We start from the raw sequence: 22,800 nt of genomic DNA, 5'->3' as shown, positions 1-22,800 counted from the left end.
TGAAAACTGGGTACCAAAGACTGTCTAGGTAAGAAGGCTGCTTCCCCGTCTCCGTGGGCACGGGTCTTTCCAAGCTCTCGGCGTGCCAGTGATGGGAAGTGGAGGTGGGGAAAGCTGCGCCCACAGGTGCTGTTGATGTGAGATCCCCGCACGTTGTTTTAGCAGAGCACAGGCTCGCATCCACACCAACGGGGAGCACTGGCTTTTCCACCTCTCGCCACTCCTCCTCCTCACCAGGTCCAAATAAGGAACTCTGCAACGAATCCTGCACTTCATAATTGGTGTGCAAACCATGAGAAGACAGGAGGCAGAAAAACCAGTTCCCACTCCAGTCGCGCGCGCCCCCCCCCAGCTGCATTTGCTCCCCATTATTTAAGATTTCAGGTGTTCAAAGCACTCACCTACCAGTCTTTTTTCAGGAATGACAAATGAGTTTGCATTTTACTGTGGCAGGGCAGATCAGAAGGGTCTAGAACAAGAGTGACAAAAAGACAGCCTCAGAAAAGGTTAAACCACATGTTTGCAGGGCCCCTCCCAGCCACAGCTAAGGAATGCTTGAAGGCCAGAAAAGCTTTCTTTTTTTGTCTGAAAGGATAAGAGGAAGGAGTGGAACAATCAAATCTGGTTTCAGTTTATTTCCAGAATTTTACTGTACAAAATATGCAAAGTGTAAAACGGTTTTATGTTTCAGTTTAAAAAACAACAAAACCCCATCCAGCTATAACTTAAGAGAACCCAGCTTGGAACAGAACAGTGTACTAGGCTAGACCCACAGTGCATTAATGTCACAGACACCAGGAATTTGCTTACTTAAGTTCACGATTAGAAAAGAACAGAAAAGACCATGTACCATTGCAGTTAAAGTCACATGTGCAAAGAAGAGGGGGAAAATAAAAGGGGAGTGGGAGGGGGTGGGCAAGAAATGCTGGTTAGTGTCTATTAATTAGAAAACCTTGGCAAAAGCCATCTTACTATACACAGTTTGTGTAGAAAAAGAGTATTACACAGTGATCAAAAGAGGGCGAGGGAAGGGCGCTCGCTCCCACCCCCTTCCAAGACACAATAATGCTGAATCAAAGAAACAGGCACAGAAGAGTGTAAGATTCCTTCACAGTTACGCCTGTGCAGGTAGCGAGCCACAGCATCCCCTCGCCACACACGCAGGAGATGCTCCCAAGCATCGTTGGCGCTGGTGAGAGGTGCCCAGGGAGCAGCCAGGGGGAAGGGTTCCCTCTCTGGGCAGAGCACACCCAGGGCAGGGCTGGCTGCCTGCTGCCCGCAGGGCTCCGGTTCGATACGGGGATAAAAACCCGCAGTCTCTTGGGAGGGATGCAGAGGGGCGGGCGGCACCAGCTGGACCGCTGGTGCGGCGGGGACCCAGCTCAGGAATATCTCAGCGATCTGCACCAGTCACAGAGCAGCTGTCAGAAACGGCAACTTATGGTCATCAAAAATCCTGAACGCAGGAGGATGCGTATTCCTGTAGGAGACTTCATGGCCCAAAGCCATCTCTTTTTAGGAGAACAGAAATCTAGGGGTTTTGTATGTTTGTTTTTTTTTTTTTTTTTTTTTTTTTAAAAACAAACAGCTCAATCCCAAGAGCGCTTTCTTCTTAACACAGTTTAAACACTGAACCACCAAGCCTGGCTTGAGGCTTTAGACATGTGTAACACACACACCTAGAAGGGAAAAAGCACACAGACACACAAACGGAATGAGACAACAGCCATCTGTGCACAGCCCTCGTGAACAGCTCTCATAGGGCAGGGCAGAACGGAGCGTGACTGAGGAGTGGAGTCGGGGACCAGACTACAGCATTTTTGTGAGAGGATGGCAAGACTTTCGTTTCGCCTTTGAAAATGGCAGATTTACAGTTTTGGTAAGCAAGATGAAACTGGCTTGAGTGGGTTTCCACGTTTAGCACCGTATGGCTCTTTCCAGTTTCTTCAGCAGCAAGTGCTGGAAACAAGCGCATCTCAAACAAGACTTTAAAAAGCTACTTACACAGGGCAAGACCAGCTTCAGAAACACCTTCCCCGCAGCTTTTGGCCGACTTAGCAACAGCAGATTGCCAAGGCTTTGCATGGAGATCCCCAGCCCAAAGGAAAATGTTAAGAGGCTCCATAAGGGTTGGGATTTGTTCAGATCTCCCCCAGACTTGCACTTAATCGGGAGCTGCCCCTGAGCCCCGAACTGCAGCCCCAGCACTTCCCATCCCAGCAGATACTTGTTCTGCCTCAATAGGGAACTTTGGCGGGGCGGGGGGGGGCGGGGCGGGGAAGGAACCACAGGAAGGCGAGGATGGGGTCTGGAGTGACTGAAGCTGCTGGCAGGAAAATTTTTAGAGGTAGAAGCCAGAGGAATATCTGGCAGAGGCTGAAATCACATCAGCCTTTCTCTCCAATATCCCCCTTCAGGGAGGATGGCTCTTGAAGGGACATCCTTCAAGACAGGACAAGCCCAGAAGCAGGAGCTGACCTTGCTCTGCCAGCAAGCTGCATCACGCTTGCCATGCCCGGGGCATCCCTCCCCGGCTACCCTGCTGCCTACAGGGGTGCGTGGGTGGCAACGTCTCCCCTCCACAGGGTAAAAACTGGCAGTTGCAAGCACTGCCCCCCACATCCCCAGGGTGACCACAGGGGCTTGGTCAGGGACTGCTATACTGTAGAGGGGACAGCTAGAAAGCTTACCCCTCTGAAAGCGCCATCTGCTCTGCTTCCATGTGTGAGAAGACTCCAAAGGAGTCCGAGACCTGGGGCAGCCCCACAGAGCCTACACATGGATGGCTGCAGCCACACGGCAATGAGAGGCAAACAGACCTGCTAACCACCTTTGCTCAGGCCTAGTTACCGGACTGGCAAGGTATTAAGGGTCTGGCATCTGCCCCTACACTCCTAGAAGCTGCAAGAAATCTTTCACTCTTCAGCCACGAAAGAGAAAGCCAGCCTTCATGGAAACCCACAGCCATTTCCATCTGCTCCAGAGCAGCTGAAAATCTTAGCTGCATCTGGTTTTGGAAGATCTCAGCATGGCTTTGGATTTAGGCTGTAACAAATCAGACAGCAAAAAAACCCAAAGCCTTTAAAGTATCTGAGCAACACAGTTGAGAGTCAGAGGAAAAATGCCAACATAAAAGAACGGGGCAACACCACTCGTGGCTAGGCAGCACAGCACCCTATCGAATGGTTCAGCCTTCAGCGAAGGACGCCCAGTGCAAGGATCTCTCCTCTGAGGGGAACACCATCCAATTCACCACAAACAGGGTTGTCTTATAAGCCACTTGAATTCTAAAAAATAAAATAAAATTTCCCAGCCAGGTACAAGCATCCAGGCTGGGAGAGAGAAGGGAGAATATGTGCAAGGAGACAGCGCAGGACAGGAAAGGCATTAGGAGGAGAACAGCCTGCACTTGGCTGGCAAACCCCACCAGCCTTTTTTGTGCTCAGCTCTTGGCAAGCTCTGCAGAAGTAAGGACTGCAGGATTTGGATCGAGCTTCATTCCCTGTGACTTGACTCTTACTCATTAGCTGGTTATAAACAGAGTTAAACAAACCAGTCTGCTCTAACTGATCCGTATTTTTACAGTCTGAATTCCCATAGATACCACAGATCCATCTGTGGATCTCAAAGCACTTTAGCCTCACAACACCCCAGTGAGGTAGGTATGACAGTGGTCCCCTGGATCTTGCATGGAGAGGGGAAACAAGAGACGCTCTGCAAAATAAAATGTTGTAAAAAAACCCCAAACTAAACCAGGGAATACTCAGGAGTCCCAATTCCCCTTTTAGTCTGTTCTCACCCCAAGCCGGTTGCATCTCTAAAGAGATGGTTTGAGAGACCAAGTCCCCTCCTTCAGAATTCATCGGGCAAAGCATTCATACTGCTGACACAGGGAAGAGCATCGAATGTGGGACTTGGCCCCCTGTGGACCGTGTCCTTTTCAGCAGCAGGCAGAAAAGTCAGCGCTGAACCACGGCATGCAGCTGAGGAAGCAGACCTAGAGCAAGCACACACCGCTTCCGCCTGGTTCTCCACCTGTTCAAGGATTTAATGCAATTAAGACATGAGTTTCCTGAGAAGATACTGTCAGACAACCCTCCTTGTGGGGCAGGGAAAAGGAAAGAGGAAGGAAACCCTGGGAAAGTAAGAAAGTTTTGCAGAGGTGCCTGTGACAAGGCGCTCTCACGCACACAGCCCACCCAAGCCCCCCAGCAAGGTGGTTCTTACTCCAGCTTCACAGAAATCAGCCAATTCAGCCACAGGCAGTAGCCTCCACACAGGCGTAAGTGCTCCGTAGTCTCCCAAGCTACTTCCAGTCTCTCCCACCTTGCTGGTTTTGCACGGCACAAACGCCAGATACACACATTTTTAGGAGAGCCAGGTGTGAGATAAGATACTATATGCTCCCCTTCCTTTTTTTTTTTTTTCCCCCCAAATAAAAAGAAGGAAGAAACCAGTCTATTTTTTTCAAAATAAAACACTGCGAAGGCCACAGTCAATAAAGGAGTCCACATACAGACCAGAAAGCCTGACCTAGAAAGAAACCCAAACGCTAAGTTTAGAGAAGGGAAAACCCTACCTACTTCCCATCCTTTCAGGGACACGGGCCTGACCCCATCACGTCCTGTGCCACCTAGCTTCTCCACAAACCACATCTGGCACGTCACATGGAGAAGACAGGATCCAGCTGACTGCCACGTACTTGTAAGAAAGGTGCAGGACACCGCGGGCATCGCTTGGATGGGGAGTCACCATTTGGGACCCTCACTCACAGGGTGCTCCCTTGACCCCAAAGAGGACTACCCGCAGGTGCCGACGGACCCACAGCTCCATTGCTTCTGAAGCTGGAAGAGGCCGGACCCCCCTGCCACGCCACCAGCACCCCTGCTTAAGGTGGCTGCTCCCTCCCACCAGCTTCTGGTGGGCACTGGCCAGCCCACACCAGCCATGCCATGCAGGACTAGCAGAGCTCCGCTCTTAGCCAGGCCACCTTGTGCTGGTGGGAGCACGGAGGCAGCCCCACAAGCTGCTAGAAGAGCCCAGGGAAGGCTGGGGAAGGCCAAAGGGGACAGGAGGGGCTGTCACAGCCCCCCCTTGGAAGACAATACACCCTGGCAATGAAAGGCACTGGCTTATGTACCTCACTGAACTGGGGCCCTCTGTGTTAAGACATCCATATGGAAGGTAGGTGAGATTCTGCCCGACAGATATTTCCATGGCAAAAGGCAGGGCAGAATGAATCGAGTGTTTGCATTCACACACACAAATCCACTGCCACAGAGCTGGAGGGGTCTCAGAGGGACCCGCCTGAAGGCAGGTCACTGCCAGCTTTGGAGCGGGCTCTGGAGTCACATGATGCCCTGTGCTGGCAATCAGACTTCAGACATCGCTTTAGTCTCATTGTTAAAAGCAAACCCTACAAAACCCCGTGAAACTCAAGTGACGCTGAAGCTGCACACAAAAGCTTCACTGACGGGCAAAGGCAGCCCTACAAACAAACCTGCGTGTCTCAGGAGCGGGTCCCAGCACTGAGCAGGAACTCCCGCAGTACAGAAAGGCCAAGAAAGGCAGGCGGACTTAACATTCAGACATAGTTTGGTATTTCTTAGCTATAGCTGAAGGCGTACGGTGAGGACACACTGCAGTGTTTCCAGGGCACAGCAGTTCTCCAAAGCAAACGCACACGGCAGGGGTCAGCCCTTCGCTGGCTCCTCTCCCCAAGCAGGGAATTCCTTTTGCCCATCTTCCCTCTGGATGCACTTGGAGCCAGCTAGAGAGGGAGGGGTACATTCCTGCCTCCCCCCCCCCCCCCCCTCCAAGAGGCTGTCAGACATAGGGAGGGTCTGTGATTTATCTGAGGAGGAGCCAGCTGCCTACCTACCCTGTCCCAGTGCAAATACGCAGCCCTTGCAGGTGCAAAAGGACGCGGCGGTAAGGCAGACCCCGAGGGGACTGTGGCTGCAGAAACACATTTGGAAAGCCAGACAGAAGGGGAGAAATAGGGAACCTCGGGAGTGCCTGACAAAGATATGGGCAAGCAAGAGAGGAAAGCAGGTGAGAGATAACAGGGAGCTGTGTCCTGCAGAAAAGTTTCACTAAGAAGCACTGGTAAAAAAAAAAAAAAAAAAGTAAAAACATTAAAAAATTTGAAGAGCTGCTAGATGGGCTGATCCAGTTCAAAACAAGCAACTTCACAGAGAGCAAAACCATCCCACCATGCTCACACAGGTCCAGCACTGACAGAAGAGGGCCCGTGGAGAGGAGGAAAAGGATAAAAGTCTTCAGCCTCTAGATTAGGTGGCTCACAGAAGCAGCCCTCTCACACCTGCCCTGTGACACCCTCTCCTCCCCGAGTGAACTGGGACTGCCACAGCCCCGTGCAAGAAGGTTTCTATAGCGGAGAAGTGAGCAGCGTGCTCTCAGAAAAGCTACAGGTAGCAAAAGCAGAGACACAAAAGCACAGGCGTGCGCACGGCGTAAGGCAGTGCTCCAACAAAAATACCAACGTTGCAATCGTGCGGAGAAAGAGCGAGCATGAGATTTACAGTATGCCTGGCAAGGCGGGGATGGGGGGGTTAGAAAAAAATCTGTTCTGTCTCCAAGGCTGAGCTAACCGAGCCAAGTCACCCTGTCGCCTCTTAAGATATTTCTTTCTAGATAAGATATCCCAACTCCCCCCTCCCCTTTCCAAATAAAGTGCAGATGGTCAAATATTACTGGTCCATCATCTGCCAGTTTCAGTCAGCATTGGGGAAATTAAACCCAAAAGCACAATATTGAAAAAAAAAAAAATCCCCAAACAACCCACCCTCAAAATCCCTTAGACTGAAGTCTCAGACTGTAAGCGGAGGACAAATTTATGAGATTTAGGGTCTATGAACTCTTCTGAGAGTTTGATGAAGGGGATTTTTTTCACATTAACAACAAGGCTGAAGTCCAAGCACTTGAGGACAAACACAATGCCATCTTGTAACCCGCTTGTGACTGCTTCCTCACTGACGAGCGTCCACTGCTTGGAGAACCAGCGATCCCTGTCATACTGGAGGGTTGGGCCCGGGTTGAGGTAACGCTCCAGGAATGCCTGCCGAGAGAGGGACACGAGTTAGCGCTGGCCCCACGACTCATCCTGTTTCAGTGCTCTCTTCCCATCCCCAGACACAGCTCCACGAGCATGGGTTTGCCATGCTGCAAATAGTTTCAGCTTCCACGCTTTAGGAATCATCCTCCCCCCAGTCCCTCCCAGCTTTTCAGACCTCAGCAGCAGACACAGCCACCAGAAGGATCCTCTTTCTGTCCATCCCAGCAAGCTCACAAAGTTATAGCCCAGACTTCTGCTGTAAGCACTGCCACCCAGCAGCAGTTCAGTCGAGTAGAGGCCATTCCTCCCCTACCAGCCCCATAACCCATCCCAAAACTGCAGTCCTGGACTGTGGGTGGGACAGCTGTCCCTCCCTTCTTCAGGCCAAACTAAGGTGGAAAGCAGAGGTTTCCACATCTGCAGCCTGATGAGGCTGCAAAACCGAAAGCAGAACAGGGAATGCCGTTTGACATTGCTTGTGTTTTAAAGTCTCCTTTGCAGTCTTACCAGGGGCAGCAGAAGTCCCCCTCGCATACCTGGGCACGGTCCCACTGGATGCCAGTGAAAGGGTGCTGAGCCCCATCTCTTGACAGCCTTCCCGCTCTTAGCATAGTAAGTCCTGGATAAATGCCCAGGAGTAAATTCTCACCATTTTAATCCTTCTCTGCGATTGTGGGGTGTTCTTAAAGGGGAAGGTGGAGAGTGGGAGGGGGATCGTGTGACCCCTTTCCCTCATCATTCAGTCCCTCCCTGCGTCTGCAAGTCAGCAGAGTCAGGGTGTGAAGCAGCAAACTGACATTTCACCAAGCAGCCACAAATTAGAAACACTGTCTGACAGATGGGGATTTAGGTGATAATTAGAAGCAGTTCAAAATGCAGCACTGCAGAAGTGACAAAAAAAAATAAAAATGGTCCTTTGTAGGCTGCCACCTGCATCATGCCACTACCACAAGCCAGCTGGGAGAATTCTCTGTGACTCAAGGCCACCATCTCAAAACAATTCTTTGGTATCCCCTTTGCTGAAATGGATATCAGAAAAATTGTCTTATAGACACGTTCAGCTAAAGAGAGACAGGAGATGCTGTAGAGGAAACATTACTTCCCTTTGAGACCGGACGCAACCAACCTACAATGCACTGATCACATCACCGAGAGCAGCTATGAGAACTTCCACTCAGCTCCCTCCACAATTTTCTGTCCTGTGTGCACACAGATGTGCCACCCCTTTCTCCCTCCTTCCTGCACCAACATTAGAGAAAGCATTACCTTTGGTGTCATGTTATTGGTGATGCAGAAGGACAAGTGTTGCAAGATGCTCTCCATGCTGTGGTACTGCTGCTGGCGGGTGGTGCGAAGGTACTTCTGCAGAGCTCTTGCCATGGAGGGGAAGATTGCCTGGGCTGCTTCTCGGGGGTCCATCATCTCTCCTGGAGCTTTCTGCTGTTCCTCTGCCTGGAGGCGTTTGATGTGGGTGAAAGCCTCCTCTACTGCAACCACAAGCCTGCAGAAGGAAAATCAAGACAGCAAGAGCCATAACAAGAGAGAAGCAGGATGGGTCTGTGGTTAAGGCAGAGCCCGGGAGTCACAATTTACAAGCTCCTATTCCCATCTCTGTCACTGAGTCGCTGCCTGCCATCAGAAAATTTACATAAAATCTCCTCTACTGACAGTCTTGAGGTGTAGACAGCAGCTTCTCTTTCCTTGCCTAAGCCATCCAGCAACTGAGGGTCATAAACCAGGATTAAGACTTTAAAAGCCTAAGCGTTGTACTTGGTTCTGCCAACACAGCATAAACATCAACTACACGCCTCCCCCTGTGTTTAACGCATGTCTGTGAAAACAATGGTTCCAGCAGGCAGTGCTGCAGTGTGCAGCGTAAGGACAGGCACTCAGGAGGAGGCTGGCCATAAATTAGCGTGACCCAGGACACAGACTGCTCTGAGAGTCTGTGCTCACAAGCTGCAGTCTGCTCCAATTTACACCAACTGGATACAGAACTTGTGCTGACTGCTCTGCACCCCTCCGCTGAACAGTGATGGGGCTTCTGAATTCCCTGCTAACACTGCTGCCAGAGACACCCTCTGCAAACCATTCCTGTGTTGGCACAGGTGAGCAAACACCAAGACCACACCATAAAAAGGCAAACAGATGCCATACGACACCTGCAATTTAGCCCAGTAGTAAGTAGAAAGTGAGGGGCTACACTGCAGTCAGGAAAAAGAAACAATAATGGAAAAAGTCACCCAACAAAACTCTTTTGCCCCTCCTGGCAGGACTTGTTTCACACTAGATTTCCGCTCAAGTCACCAAATGTTGTCCACGCTGACCTCAATACCCAAAGCATCTTAAAGGCAGGGGAAGCTGCCTCGTGACAAGCAGAAACACAGCATACTACAGTCAGACTGTGTATGAGGAACAGCGCGAGAAGCCCTGACCCCTGCCCGTTTCGTTTAATTTGACCTGGGGGAGGTGGGGGGTGGAAATCCGTTTCTAATCTCCTCATGTCTTTTTCTTGCAGCTTTGACCTTCCTCCTTTGAAACACCTGGCCTGATCTTCTAGTGACTGATGGTTTTCCTCTGACTAAGCAGCTGTTCTAACCAAACTCAGTGAGCAAGGGAGATGTGCCCGAGTTAGGATGCTACACCGCATGGAAGGGAAAGTTTAAGTTCCTGTTGCTCTGAGGCTGGGAGAGCGCCCAAAAGACAGTGGCTACAGAGCACAGGTCAGACTGAAGCAGGCCAGGGGGGATGCACGACACTCTGCCAGGATTTCCCCAAAAGAAATACAAACTGCAAAAAGAAAACATGAAACAAGCCAGCTCCTTCCAGTTACGGCACATTCCTTCTAAACACAGCTGGGTTCAGGGATGCCTGTCCATAAGCAGCTTGCCTCAAACTGTTAGGTACGTCAGCTACAAACCATAATTAGGCTCCAGAGCAAACAGAGGCACTATCTTGGGTCACCTCAACAAGGCATCAGCTCTGCAGCTTATGTTTGACTGGCAGAAAACACACCTATGTTCCAAAATTAAATGTTAACTGCTTCTGGTCACATCTTTCCTCCCCAGCTCATTGAAAAGGGCAGTCAAACTGTCCCTTTCAGTAGTCCCCAAACACAAATACTCTCCTTGCACATGAACAGGCAACACCAAATGCTCCACCGATCCCATCCCTGGATTACTTGAGTCGAGACAACAAGGCTGGGCATGGGGAAAAATAATGGGATTTCCTACAGGAACTACAGATTTGTCAAGCACTGGACAGTTCTCTAATCCATGACATTGCATTAGCTTGTCCGCATAATATACATGAGCTCTGCTTCATACACGTTCTTCCGATAATTCCAGTTGCAAGCCGTCACCATCCCTTGTGCACCCGGGTTTCATACGCTTCTTCACCGTGACAGATGTACAGCCAAACCCCAGCCCTTAAATCACAGGTCTCCCCGTCTCGTCAGGCTTGCCAAGCCCCACGCGACTGAGCACCGCAGCGCCGCGCAGCAGCGGGCGGCACGGGACGGCTGTACCTTGCACGGCGTTTTTTCACTCTGCGCTCGTGGTCGGCCTCTTCGTAGTAGAGCTCGTTGTGGCTGGAGTCCCTCCGACGGGCCGCGGCGGCAATCATGGCACGGGACTGCCCCGACGCGTTGTTACCTGGGCCTTGGAGAGGCGAGGAGGGGCAAAAAGGAATGAGAAAGGCAGCGTGAGAAAGGCACAGGACGGGGGCTGGGACAGACTAGCACCCCACAGCACCCGTCCAAAGTGCTCTGTGGCTCCAGCCTTCCCAGCTGAAGCTATAAACCCTTCCCCGTCCTCAGGAGCTCTGGCAGAAACCCTGCTGGGCAGCACGGGCTTGGAGAGGGGACTTTGGCACGTGGACAAGGAAAGTTAGTTGGGATGAAGGACCTCACGCAACATACACAAAGGCAGAGGTGAAGCGCACATGCCAAGGATGCAACTTACCACCCATTATGTATGTTTTCAGTTTGAAGGCAAGGGCAGCTGGAACACACCATATTTCAGCAACAAGACAGTGTGAGAGCACAAGAAGTGAGGAGTTGGAAAGAGGAGAAAGACAAACACAAAAACATCATGAGACATGAAGATGAATGAACGAAAGCCAAACTCGACAGTTACGTGCAGGGAGTAAAAACAGGATGCAGAGGCAGCAGGGTCACCTTTAGACAAAGCATAAGGTTTTTCAGAAGGACAGATGCTGCCAGAGCAGCAGTCCTGCGGTAGGGTCAGCTGGGGTCTCTACGTGTAGTAGTTTCTCATGGCATTCTGATCAGCACCTGCCATTACAGCTTCTGTTGCTGCCAACAGTTCCCACATAGCTACAGAAGCAGAGAAGCTGCGAACTACTCCGTAACACCCTAGTCAAGTGAAAGAGCTGTCTACTACAAGACCTTAATTAGCGACCTTAAAATACGTAGTAGCTTCTGCAGCTCCCTCATGAAGCTCTTGCTGTTTGGGCAGAGAGAAAAAAAATTGTCCCACAAGAGCCTACCAACCCTTCTGTCTAGATAGAGGATAGAGATGGGTCTACGCAGAGGGAAGAAGAGAGAAGTCCTGGACTACCTCCAAACCGCCAAGAGGTGCTTTTCTGAGTAACTGCCCTGAAAGCCCACACTCTCAACTGGCAGTGGTTAAGGGCAATCCATTGCACAGACATGCTAAGAGTTGTTCTGCTCATGCAAGGGCAACTTTTAAAATTTTTCCTAAAAAGCATAAACCAGATTCTAAGACAGAAGTCTGAAGCTCAGCAGTGGGAAAGACAAGCATTCACACAGCTTCTTCAGAGTCTAAACACTTCAGACTTTGTTTGACAGCCCTGAAACAGAGGATATGACTTAAGGGAGATACTAGCTCCCACATTTGGGTTAGAACTATAATTTGCCTCGTTAACTATGCCTGGCAATGAAAATCTTGGTTTTGAAGGTGAGCCTCCCCACTCTGTGTAAAAGAGATTACAGCAAAATGTTCTTCCTTCCTGGCTGCTCCAGTATCAAACACAAAAGCTGCCAACAAATTAGGTTGCCTTAATAGCATTACTGTCTTTTCACATGGCGGGTGTAAGAGACTGTCAGGATGCCAGGGTGAGCTGCGGCCAGAACTACTCTCTGCTTTGTAAAATGGATGGGAATCTTATTAAGGACATGCCTCTAAGCCTGAGATTTCCACGTTTGCAAAGGCAGCGGCATTGCACAAGGAACAGCCCAGGCAACCGGTACTGCCCCAGAAGGGAAGGCACAAATTTTCAGGTGCTGGCAGGCTCACGAGCTTGACACTTGGAAAGGCCTGCCAGCCACATCTGCAGTTTGCTTCTGGCTCCTTCTCTTCCCAAGTCTTGCGAGCTAGCAGCTCCTAATGCTATCAGACCAGCAATTTTTCCTCCGAGCTTGGGAGTCCCAACACCCCAGCAGGCGCTGCAGGAACAGAGCCCCTGCCAGCTCCTGAAGGGATGCTGCAGCGCTGCAGAAGCCAAGCCAGGCAGTAACCAGAACGGCGCGTCCTGTTGCCAGCCTGGCGGGCTCTTGGGTTTGAACGGTGTGCAGGCGCTGTGGGACCAGCAAGCCCTTTCCTCACACCAAGCCTCACTGAGAGTGAGCAGCTGGAATGAAAGATTTCCCCTCTAGAAAAGCGCAGCGCAAGCCTGCTCCCCCTTCAAACTCAACTCGTTCTCTGCCACCTGAGCGCTTCTTCCCTCCAGGCAGCAGGGGACACACGATGGACACAGCCTGCCCCTCGCCCTCCCCTCGGCTACCCCCCTCACATCAGGATGGGGACGTTCCACTGTAAGGATCTAAACCCCCAGCTAATTTTACAGACTCGGGAGTGCTGCATCAGGTTTGGGGAAACATTTAGAACCAGGTTTTTGAAACTTCTGAAGTCACCAAAAATGAAGAAAAAAACCCCACACACCCATAAGGTGCTGCAACTTTGCTGAAGGCAAAACAGTCCTGTCTCATGGTTTTCCCTGTGACAGATACTCTTCCTATTTAGATCTCCACACCCTGCACGCTGAGCCACCTTGCCCAGCTAAGTCCCTTCTGTCCCTTCTCCCTTCCAGCTCTCAAAGCCTTTCAGTACTAATGAATTCATGGACAGACGTGCCTTACCACATTTTGGTCAGAAAACTTCAGTTGTCCTTCACCATAAGCACTTCCCCACACAACTTCAGCTCCTCCATCAAAGGAATGCGCACTTTTATAAAGGCTGCGATGGCTGGGCACACCCTGCTTATCAAGCCCAGCTTCCACTGATAGGGCTTAAGAGTGTCAAATGATTAAGTCCAGTCTTCACTGCTTTGAGTGTCCACAGGGATCCACCCCTCCGTTCTCCCCCCCCCCCCCCCGGGCCTCTTTAAAACCCAAAAGTTTGAAACAGGTTTACAGAATGGCAAAGCTCAAGGGGGATAGTTATCCGCCCCTGAATTTCTAAGAGCTGCTTAGCATCACTATGCCTTGGGAGCATGGCCACGCATAGCTAACGTAGTGCCAAGGCTGCGGGCTGACAAGCACCGCTTCCACCGGCAACTGCTGCTTGCACACTTAATTCTTCCCCCTGCTACCAACCTCCTTCATTTTCCTGAAGGTTGCCTGTGGAAGCAGCGCTATAAACGACTGGGGAACTGCTGCAGGTTCAAAGTTGTGGTTATTGTACTATCACAACCAAGGAGATGGCCCAAGGGTGACAAAAAGCAGAGGCTGCCTAAAACCAGCAGTGGTGCTGAAAAGCGCTTGTCAGGCCATGTAATAATTAAGCCTGACCCAAAACTTGGCCATTTCACCCAGCAAAGACAAAAAACTTATTGTGGGCTAAACACATCTGTAAAGTCATCTGGAACTGGCAAACTCAGCACTGTTCGGAAGATTTCCAGCAAGAGACAAGCATCTGGCAAAGCAAAAAGGTGAGAATGTGTGCATAACAAAGCATAAAGCCAACCCAGCCCTTCCCCATCCCACCCAGTCTCAGAGACTACATTTCACCTCACCTACCATCAACATTGTAGACTTTCAGGCCAGCCATGTGCTTGGCTGCCCGGGATTTGGAGGCTGTTAACAAGGCTGGGTTGTAGACTGTGAAATCTTTGTAGTAATTTTCCAGAACCACCAGTGCAGCTCGCTGGATGCTAGGAAAAAAAAATAGAGAAATACCAAGACACCCCCCCACCCCAATGCAACAAGTTATTTTTTTTCCTTAAAAGAAAAAAAAAAAAAAGAAAGAAAGAAAGATGAAAATAGCCACATTGTTTGGAACAGCACAGCCACACAGACAGAATTGTGCAATGTGCAGACTATTAATTACTCTCTCTAGGACCTGAAATTTCATTTGAGATGCAAGATAAAGGTCTCTGCCCTCAACAGCAGGGTGACAGAAAAATCCCTAAACAAGGGCAGCACGAACTGAAGCACCAGGCTGTCTGTGGTATGGGAAAACACCGCAGAGAGCCCAGCCCGCCCAGCAGTACCATAGCTGTGATGCAGAGACCTTGCCGGGGCTGAAGATCAGAGCACCACGCTGGTTTTGCTGTAGCTGGCCAGTGAGATGGAGGGACCAGCTCAGGATGGATGCTTTTCCCTTTGAGTCATTACCAGCCACACCTCGCAGCTCCTCAGATCTCTCCATCCCAGCACAGACAAGAGCCCAATCTCTTCAGCTTTCACAGCAAGATAAAATCGCTGCCTGAGGAGTATGGCTGCCAGAGAAGGGATTACCGTAGTATTGCTTGTTAAATTCCAGGCAGCAGGGACAGGATAAGGAGCAGTGACACTCCCTCCGTCCCTTTGAAGGGATGCCCCCACATAAAATGATGACGGAAAGGCTCAACCCAGAGGTATCTTCCTCTGCAATCATTTTGACAACAGAGCGAGAGATGTCTGGAGGCCCTGCTACCAACAAACACAACTAACTCAAAACAAGCCAGAGCTATGGCATTTAAAGATGCCAGCACACATGCCGGATCTAGGACATAGCGCTCTCCCTGTTGCTCTGGCTCCATGCCCCGGTGTGGCATTTGGCTGGCAGTAGCGTTCTCAGCAAATCACCAAGATCACCAATTCAGCCAGCTGGAGTTTGACAAGAACCCACACTTAATTTCATTTTGAACCCACAAAAATTATAAGGGAACTGCCAACACATTTGTTGCCAGTTAATTGTAAAGTTCACACTTACCAACAAAGCCTCTCCTAAGGAAAGCAACCAAGTATTCTCACACATGTTACAACATAGGAAGAAAACATTACAAGGATGGTAACGTGGGAAAATAAGACATCAACAAATTAAGACCTAAATTCAATTCTCAGCACTACCACCAATTCAACACATGCTCCCAGAGGAGCAATTTAAATTTTCCTGTGCCTTGCGCTAATGTTAAACTTCTGCATTCCACCCCAGTAATTTAAACACACACAGACACCCGCTGCCATCCTCGTTCTCCAACCGCCCCACTCCCACAGTGAACAAAGCATAGATACCGGCCCATTCGCGAGATTTTGAGAAAGAACAAACCCAGACTTGTTCACCACGTACCTTCATCAGTCAGTGGTATGGTACAGTGCCACATATTTGATTAGCTGTATAACTTTAAGATGAAGAATTTAGATTTTGAAGCAAATTCCACCTTAAGGACTGTTTCATGGGGTCTTTTACATCCAGATAGAGCATCTCAAAGAAGCTTTACCTTTCAGGTGCTGGTCCTTCCTATTTCCTCCGATTTGTTAAAAGCAACTCCACTTAAGCATTCAGCTACTGATATATAATAAAAAGGCACTATTTAATCAAGGAACTAGTTTTCCTTTAATGAAGTAGTACAGACCCACCCACTGCCACACACACATAGGCGCTGACATAGAACAAGTGAAAGTCAGTTTACTTCTCCCTGCCAAACTTCTGACGTCTACTCTGAATTTGCTGCAGCTTAAACCCAAAATTTCATAAAAGAAGTCATGCGGCAGCAGCAGCACACATTCCCCCTTCTGACTGCATTGAAACATAACCGAGTTTTTCCATGTCCGCTTCCCAGGAAGATAAAACTCCATAGAGTTTCATCTCAAAATGCAATGTTTGGAAAACCAGGACCAACTGAAAACAAGAAGGTAACAATGAACAGAGTTTAATACACTGCATTCATTTCAGACAGCGTTGGGACTTCCATCCCAGCAGTGGGAAATGTTTGGGAGGTGCTCCACTGACCAACTAGGACAAAACACAATGCATCACAGGGCAGAACGATCTATTTTAATACATAGACCGCTTCCCTGGACACCACAGAGAGCAGTATCATCAGGATGCCTGCTCTGCCCACCTACTATCCCTTCCATCCCCTCAGTAAATAACCTACCCTACCAATTCATTGGCACATGCACCCAGATTCCAAACACAATAAAGCTTTTACACTGCAATAAACAACCATCATTGCCCTGAAAATTAAAGCCCAGCGATTTTTTGCTGATGCAAATCCAGCACAGGCTCAGTCCCACATATGAGATAACCCAATCACACAGAGGGTCTTGCTCTCTAGGGAGAGAATTGTAATTAAACATCACTTTCCTAAATTTCTGCCAGCCCACTTCTGCTTCCCATGTAGCGCATCCGAAGCATGGCAGGTTAGGAAGACAGCGGTACTGCACCTCCTCTACAAATTCTCCTTCAAAGAAAAATTAAAGAGAAGATGCTGCAGACAAGAAAATTAGAAGGGTCGTAATAATTAGCAAGAGCGAGGAGAAGGCTGAATCAGAGCCTTCTGGGCTGCGTTGCTCAACCTCCTCACCCACATCAAGGGGAAGCCTCACCCTGCACAGCGCAGGACAGCCAGACCTGCCCCACGCAGGAGCTGCAAAGCAGCAAGAACCCCCCCAGACAGGCACAGCCATCCCAAACAGCAAGGGACCCACCACGCTTGTGCAACACCACGTGCAAGGAGGAGCGTAACCGCAAGCAAATAAGCATCCAGAACAGCACTGAGGAGTGAGTAAGAGCAAAGCAAAATGCTAAGCCTGCTGTCTCCCAACAGAAATTCAGGTTTTTTGGGACTTTCCACTGCGGGGCAGACCCTGGGCTGCTGTGCCAGGCAGGGGAAGCGGCTGCAGCAAGGCTGCTGCCCAGCCACTCGCCAGCTCCGACAGCAACGGGAGCCGCAGCCCTCGCGCAGCCCGCATCCTTGCTGCAGTGTCTCGGGAGGAGCTCAGCACCGCTCGGTCACCACATTCATTTCACCCTGCACTTCAGCAATCTGAGGCTTCCCTCGCCTTTACGGCTGGAAAAGAATGGGGAAGGGCAGGAAGAAAATGAACAGAAAGTTTCAATATTTAATTGCCTGTTTAGAGAAGGTCAGAGTGAGGATCCTCCTCACGTCCTACGAGGAGTATCTGGCAGCCCAATGTATTTCAGGCGTTGTAACAAACTACCAGAATACAGAAAAGCATATCAGGGCACAAACCGTCGCATTTTCGTGCAACAGTTGAGACTCAAAACCTATGACATGAGAAAAAGCCTCTCACAAAGGCCAGTGGCCTACTGGAAAGCCAGTGTTCCTTCTGCACAGGATCAGTAAGGCTCTACATTCTGCTGCTTTGCATTTTTGTGTAGCCAGTTTCTTTTCTTCTTTTTCAATTATTATTCGTACCCTGAAGAAGGCCAAGTCACAGCATGCTGCCAAGATGGAAAGCAAACAAACAGACCCAACAGAAGCGCAGGGTACCTCAGTGGCATTTGGCAGCAGAGAAACGCAGAGTCCTCTACAAACAGTAATGAATTAACTTTTACAGGGCACCCAAGGAAGCAGAGGAGGGGACTACGTGACACAAAGGCAGCAGCAACTATGGCCAGTTTTTTTTCTCTCCAAAGGTTAAGTCAGGAGCAGTTCTGCCTGAATTCTTGCTGCTACGTGGGGTTTTGATAGCTGAGGTCTTGCATTACTCTGTAACTCACAGGCCATTTTTGCTTTGCATTGCCTTCCGTGACATATCTACACCAATGCTGAAATTAGCGTTTTTAGAGGATTTCCAGCAAAACAAGCCAGTGCTATACTGAAGCAAAGCACAAGAAGCCCGTTTATATAACCAACATACTGGTTTTGGGCCCTGCTCGTTTCTAAAAAAAGGGTTTTCAGTCTTCTGAAGCAGTGGGAAAAGGTTAGTGACCAAGAAAATAAAGCCAAAGAAAAAAAAAGAGATTGAAGCCACACCTCTACACCCAAAGTTGCCATTGGACACGCTGCAAGTCAAACCCAGCAGGCTGCAGCCGCCGTCATTCACATGGTTTAAGCAGTTTCATGCTTTCCTGCTAAGCTAGAAACGTAGCCTGTCATGGTACTATACCACCCATCAGCTAGACACTGCTAATCATCGAAGGCAGGAGTGCCTCATGCTTTTGCAACAGGTACAAACACACATCCAGAAAGAGCTGAGCTGTTTGCTACCAGAGCATCAACTTCCTTACCTTGCCATGGATGCAAATCCTGCAGCATCAGAGTTTAGGGTGAGTCACACACCTAAAATCCACAGGGATAGTCAGAGAGGCCTGATCGCTGCTGTGCTAATTGAGGGCTGAGGGTAAGGGAAGCCTGGGGTTATTTAATCAAATGGTTCCCAACACAGACTCCTCTCCTCCAAACAACATTTTTTTTTTTATGTTCCCCAAAACAGACACAGCATCAAAACAAGCCAAGGTCTCTGGGCACACAAAATACATGCCACAGCCAGTTGGCAATCTTTGGCACCTCAAAGAGAAGCTGAGCAAGGATTGCACAAAGCAGCTTCCACACAGAGTTGGCTTTGCCTTACCAGCTGTCTCCAGCCTACAACTGCACCAAGCTTATCTACTGCGAGCGATGCTGAGGTCTCCTGGAGTGCAGAGCTGCTCATTCACAGCATTTCTCACTCTCTAGCAGGGCTGTCAGTTCACACCCGACAGGCTCAGGAAACTCCTGTGCCTCCCCAGAAGCATCCTACAACCACATCTCCCTCCCAGAAAACCCCTTTTCACATCCTCTTTTTGCTAGGCACAGAGCTAGGGCTCGAGTTCCAGGTCCACCACCCTTGACTGCTCTTCCAAAGCAAACTCACCAGGACCAAAGCCTTGGAAATAAAACCGTAAGTCGACAATTGAAATTAAAATGTTTCCCACACCAAGCTCCCTGCTGAAGACTGTTACAGAAGGTAACACCACCCTCTGCACAGACTTGCTACCTTGCTCTGCCTACCATAGCTAGGGGTGAGGCCAGCGCAGGCTGCCCCGACAGATGCTCCCCAGGCAGCACTGCCATGCCAGGGGCTGTCTCCTGCGAGCTGGCAGAGCACAAGGGACACGGTACTCGCTGTCCTTCCCACGCAGCACCTTGGAGCAAGGCTCCTGAGAGCACCGAGGTCACACAGCAGCACTTCACAGCGCTGGCAGTAGTGCTGATGCTTTAGCTAGTTTTGTCCTCTCCAGTAAAGAGCTGGAGTCAGATCTCGGCACAGATGCCCAGACAAGGAACTCCTTCGGCAGCTGGGGCCAAACAAGCAGAGCAGAAAGAAAGACGCCTTTTGATGATCGTAACTACAATAGCATTTCAGTTTGGTAGAGTCAAGAGAACAAGACCACAGCCCCTAGGAACAGGAAAACCACATTTTCTTGTCAGACAACCACAACTGAAGTCTCCACTTGGTTAAGGCAGGCAAGCACAATCCTCACCCTCCCTGGAACCAACAGGCACCGGGCGACCGGGACTCGACGAGTTTGTTTTAGATACCCAACTTCTGGCATTTGTTCAGGCAGGGAAGAGAATTTGCAAGGTCAAGGCTTTGCCGGGGAAGGGAAAGAAACCTCAGCGTATTAACAGGTCGTCACTGTGATGGCAGGACCGGCTGCTGCCCCAAGGAAGCAAACATCCATCCATCAATGCTGCGATTTATACGGAGCCCAAACACACACACACAAGGGTTTGTCCCACAGTTTTGCGGCAACCCCATCTGTTCTCTCCTCTCCTAGCCCTTAAAAAACAAAACAAAACATGAACTTAAGTGTGTCACAATCGATTCCCAACACCAAACAACTGTCACGTGAGTGTTGTGAGTTTAAGGGGAGCACCAGCCCATTTTCTAGGTGCAGATCTCCCCTTGCAGGTCTCTAGCTGCAGGTCTCCCTTGGACCCCTACATGGTCCAAGACGGACATGGTCTTCACCAAGCCTCATGATTTGCAAGACAAAAACCAGAATCAACACACCAGCTGGGCAATACAGTAGTTCACTGCTGATGCCGAAGGGATTTCAACATACAGATTTCCTGAATGAGAGGGGGAGCACAGGATTCATCTTCAGGTTGGGACTTTTTTGTTTGTTTTCCTCAAGACCAATGTAGCCAAAACCCTCCGGGGTATGCACAAAAGAGAAAAGGACCCCTGCCAGTCTACTAGTAATGTTGCTGTTACGTTTGAATCTTTTTTTATTCGGAAAAGAAGCTTTGAGTATGGAAAGAGGAGCTTTTAAAAGACAGGATTTTACAGGAAAGTATGACCAAACTTGGGGGTGGGGTGGAGGTGGCGAATTCACTCCTTTATGTCATACGACCCAAACAAACTACTTAAGCGTCCCTGAAGAACCCTCTAAAAGTACTCCCAGGCCAGTACTGAGATGTTGCTACAGAAGTACAGAGTGCTAAGTTTTAGCAAGCAGCTACAAAACCCCTGTAAACCCACAGGTATGCTTCCATTGCAATCCTCCTTCCGGCAAACCTTCCAGCCTGATACTTCAGGAAGTTAACCAGTCTTCAGGGTACCAGCACATGGGCTGAATGTTTTTCCCAGTCACCTTTATTGGCAGAACTTCAAATTTCAACGAACGCTTTCTCAACAGCCTCACTGCTGTCACTTCCAACAGCTGAAGGTGGCAGCTAGTACAATTAACCAGCACAAAACCACAAGACACTAGTGGTAATACATAGTGAGGAAGAAGAGAAGGAGGGTGCAATCCTCTCAATCAAAGAGTGGTCCAAAAGGTCCAATAATACGATTTACCAGGAAAAGACAGTCACTGTGTTGAGGTCAGATGCTGTGACAGCACCACAGCTCTCTCCCTCATTAATACAGTGAGCATCTCATGGCATACAGTGCCAAGGGAGGCAAAGATCCTAAGGACACTTGTTACCCCCGACATGAATATTCAACAGACAGAAAATGAAGAAATGAGCTGTAAAAGCCTAGCGTGAATTTTAGAAACCATGGAGGTCCTGGATCACCAGAAGAGCTTCCTATGGGAGGCAGGGGACTCTCTTCACAAGAAAGGAAAAACTTAAGCCCTTAGTAAGGCTAAGCTTCTTCCCAGATTCCCTGTATGCCATTCTAGGATCCCTTATTGCAATGGGTCAGCCTAGGTAACCAGAAAGGCTGTCCTCCAGCCCCGCACAGAACAGCAAAGGGGAGTCTGTTAGCACGCGGCAAGGGTGCGCTGCCCCGATTACCTCAGCCCATCCGTCCGGACGGGTACGTGAGCACACAACAAGAGCAGCTTCAGGGGCAGCATCTGAAAGAGCAGCTTGTGAAAGCCTGAGCACGTGGCGTGACAAACCTCCCCCAGAAGGCTGAGGAAGGCAGCTGCCAGCAGAGCAGGCTCCATAGCAAACCACTCGCATCCTCCTACACCAAGACTGCTTCTCCAAGAGGAACAGTGTGTGTGTGGGTGGGTGTTTTCAAGCACTTACTCACCGTGCTGATACCTAGCAGAACCACTAAATCCAAACGGTATAGCTCACGGATTAGCCAGTGGACAACAGCAGCTTTCAGGCACTAACAGATTGGGCTGAATTTCAACCAGTTCCTCAGACACCAATAACCACATGCAGATGCCCCAGCAGCTCTCCAACTAGAGACATCCACTTGACTTTGATCATACATAAACACATTCAAACAGGCAAAGGTGCTACCTTCTCATCCAGCAGGGCGCGAGCCCTCGCTACCAGCACCTCACTGCCTCAGGCTCTGCCGCAACGCTGAGAAGAGAGAGATGAGAGCAAAGGAGCTGCCCGTACCCAGCCACGTACCTGCCGTGTCCCAGACACCCAGAGTGAACCAAACCAACGCCTGGCCAGACATCCACACCGCAAGCCCAACCCAGCACCCTCAGGAGCCAGTAGTAGCTGAATTGGATCTGGAAAGCAGTTGTAGCTGGTGGATCCAGTAGCTGCTCAGAACTGGGTTTTCCAAGCGCACTGCCAGCGCACCAAGCTGTCTGCCTCCACGCCGTGATTTTGCAAAGTGGTGGGGTATCCTCAAAGGAGCTAATGAAAATATTAACTTGCTTATTCAAGATTAAAAAAAAACACCCCCAAAACCAAACAAGAAACTACCATCTGCTCACGCTGGGGCAAAACCAAAGCAGGGTTTCCTTAATCTATTGAGCAAATCGGCAGGTTGGGAAGGAGGGCAGTGAGAGAAGAGCACAAAGGGGACAACTTAAGTTAAAAGATGATGGGAAGAAGCTGCTGCTGAGCTGTCCCCATGGACCTGCACAGCATGGCACATACGCCAGACACAGATGCCAACAGAGCAGGGGCGAGGTGGCTTCTGCGGGCACCTATGGGTGTTGCACCCAGCTGCCAGCAGCCCAAGTGGCATCACTTATCCGCACCCAGCTCAACACAGACCCATGACCAGTTTGAGAGAGTCAGGGATGCTGCTGAAGTCAATCTTACAGTCAACACCTCCGCAGCTGAGCAGACTACTGAGGCCAACAAGCCCC

The 22,800-nt window shown here is 49.8% G+C and overlaps 1 protein-coding gene across 1 annotated transcript in view; it reads right to left on the bottom strand.

Annotated features, from left to right (window-relative positions):
- Positions 1–607: 607 nt before the first annotated feature.
- The window catches only part of VANGL1 (VANGL planar cell polarity protein 1), a 46,314-nt gene continuing 24,121 nt past the window's right edge, over positions 608–22,800 (bottom strand). Inside the window, exons 5-8 of the mRNA XM_037388763.1 lie at positions 14,079–14,212; positions 10,605–10,737; positions 8,345–8,579; positions 608–7,081 (exon numbers count right to left, since the gene is read on the bottom strand). Coding sequence (XP_037244660.1) covers positions 6,821–7,081; positions 8,345–8,579; positions 10,605–10,737; positions 14,079–14,212 — 763 coding nt within the window. The 3' untranslated portion in view covers positions 608–6,820. The remainder of the gene's footprint in view (positions 7,082–8,344; positions 8,580–10,604; positions 10,738–14,078; positions 14,213–22,800) is intronic.

Source organism: Falco rusticolus, chromosome 5, assembly GCF_015220075.1.
Source record: "Falco rusticolus isolate bFalRus1 chromosome 5, bFalRus1.pri, whole genome shotgun sequence".
Taxonomy (NCBI): Eukaryota; Metazoa; Chordata; class Aves; order Falconiformes; family Falconidae; genus Falco; species Falco rusticolus.
The sequence above is the reverse complement of the archived record's forward strand: the minus strand, read 5'-3'. Positions and strand labels throughout refer to the sequence as shown.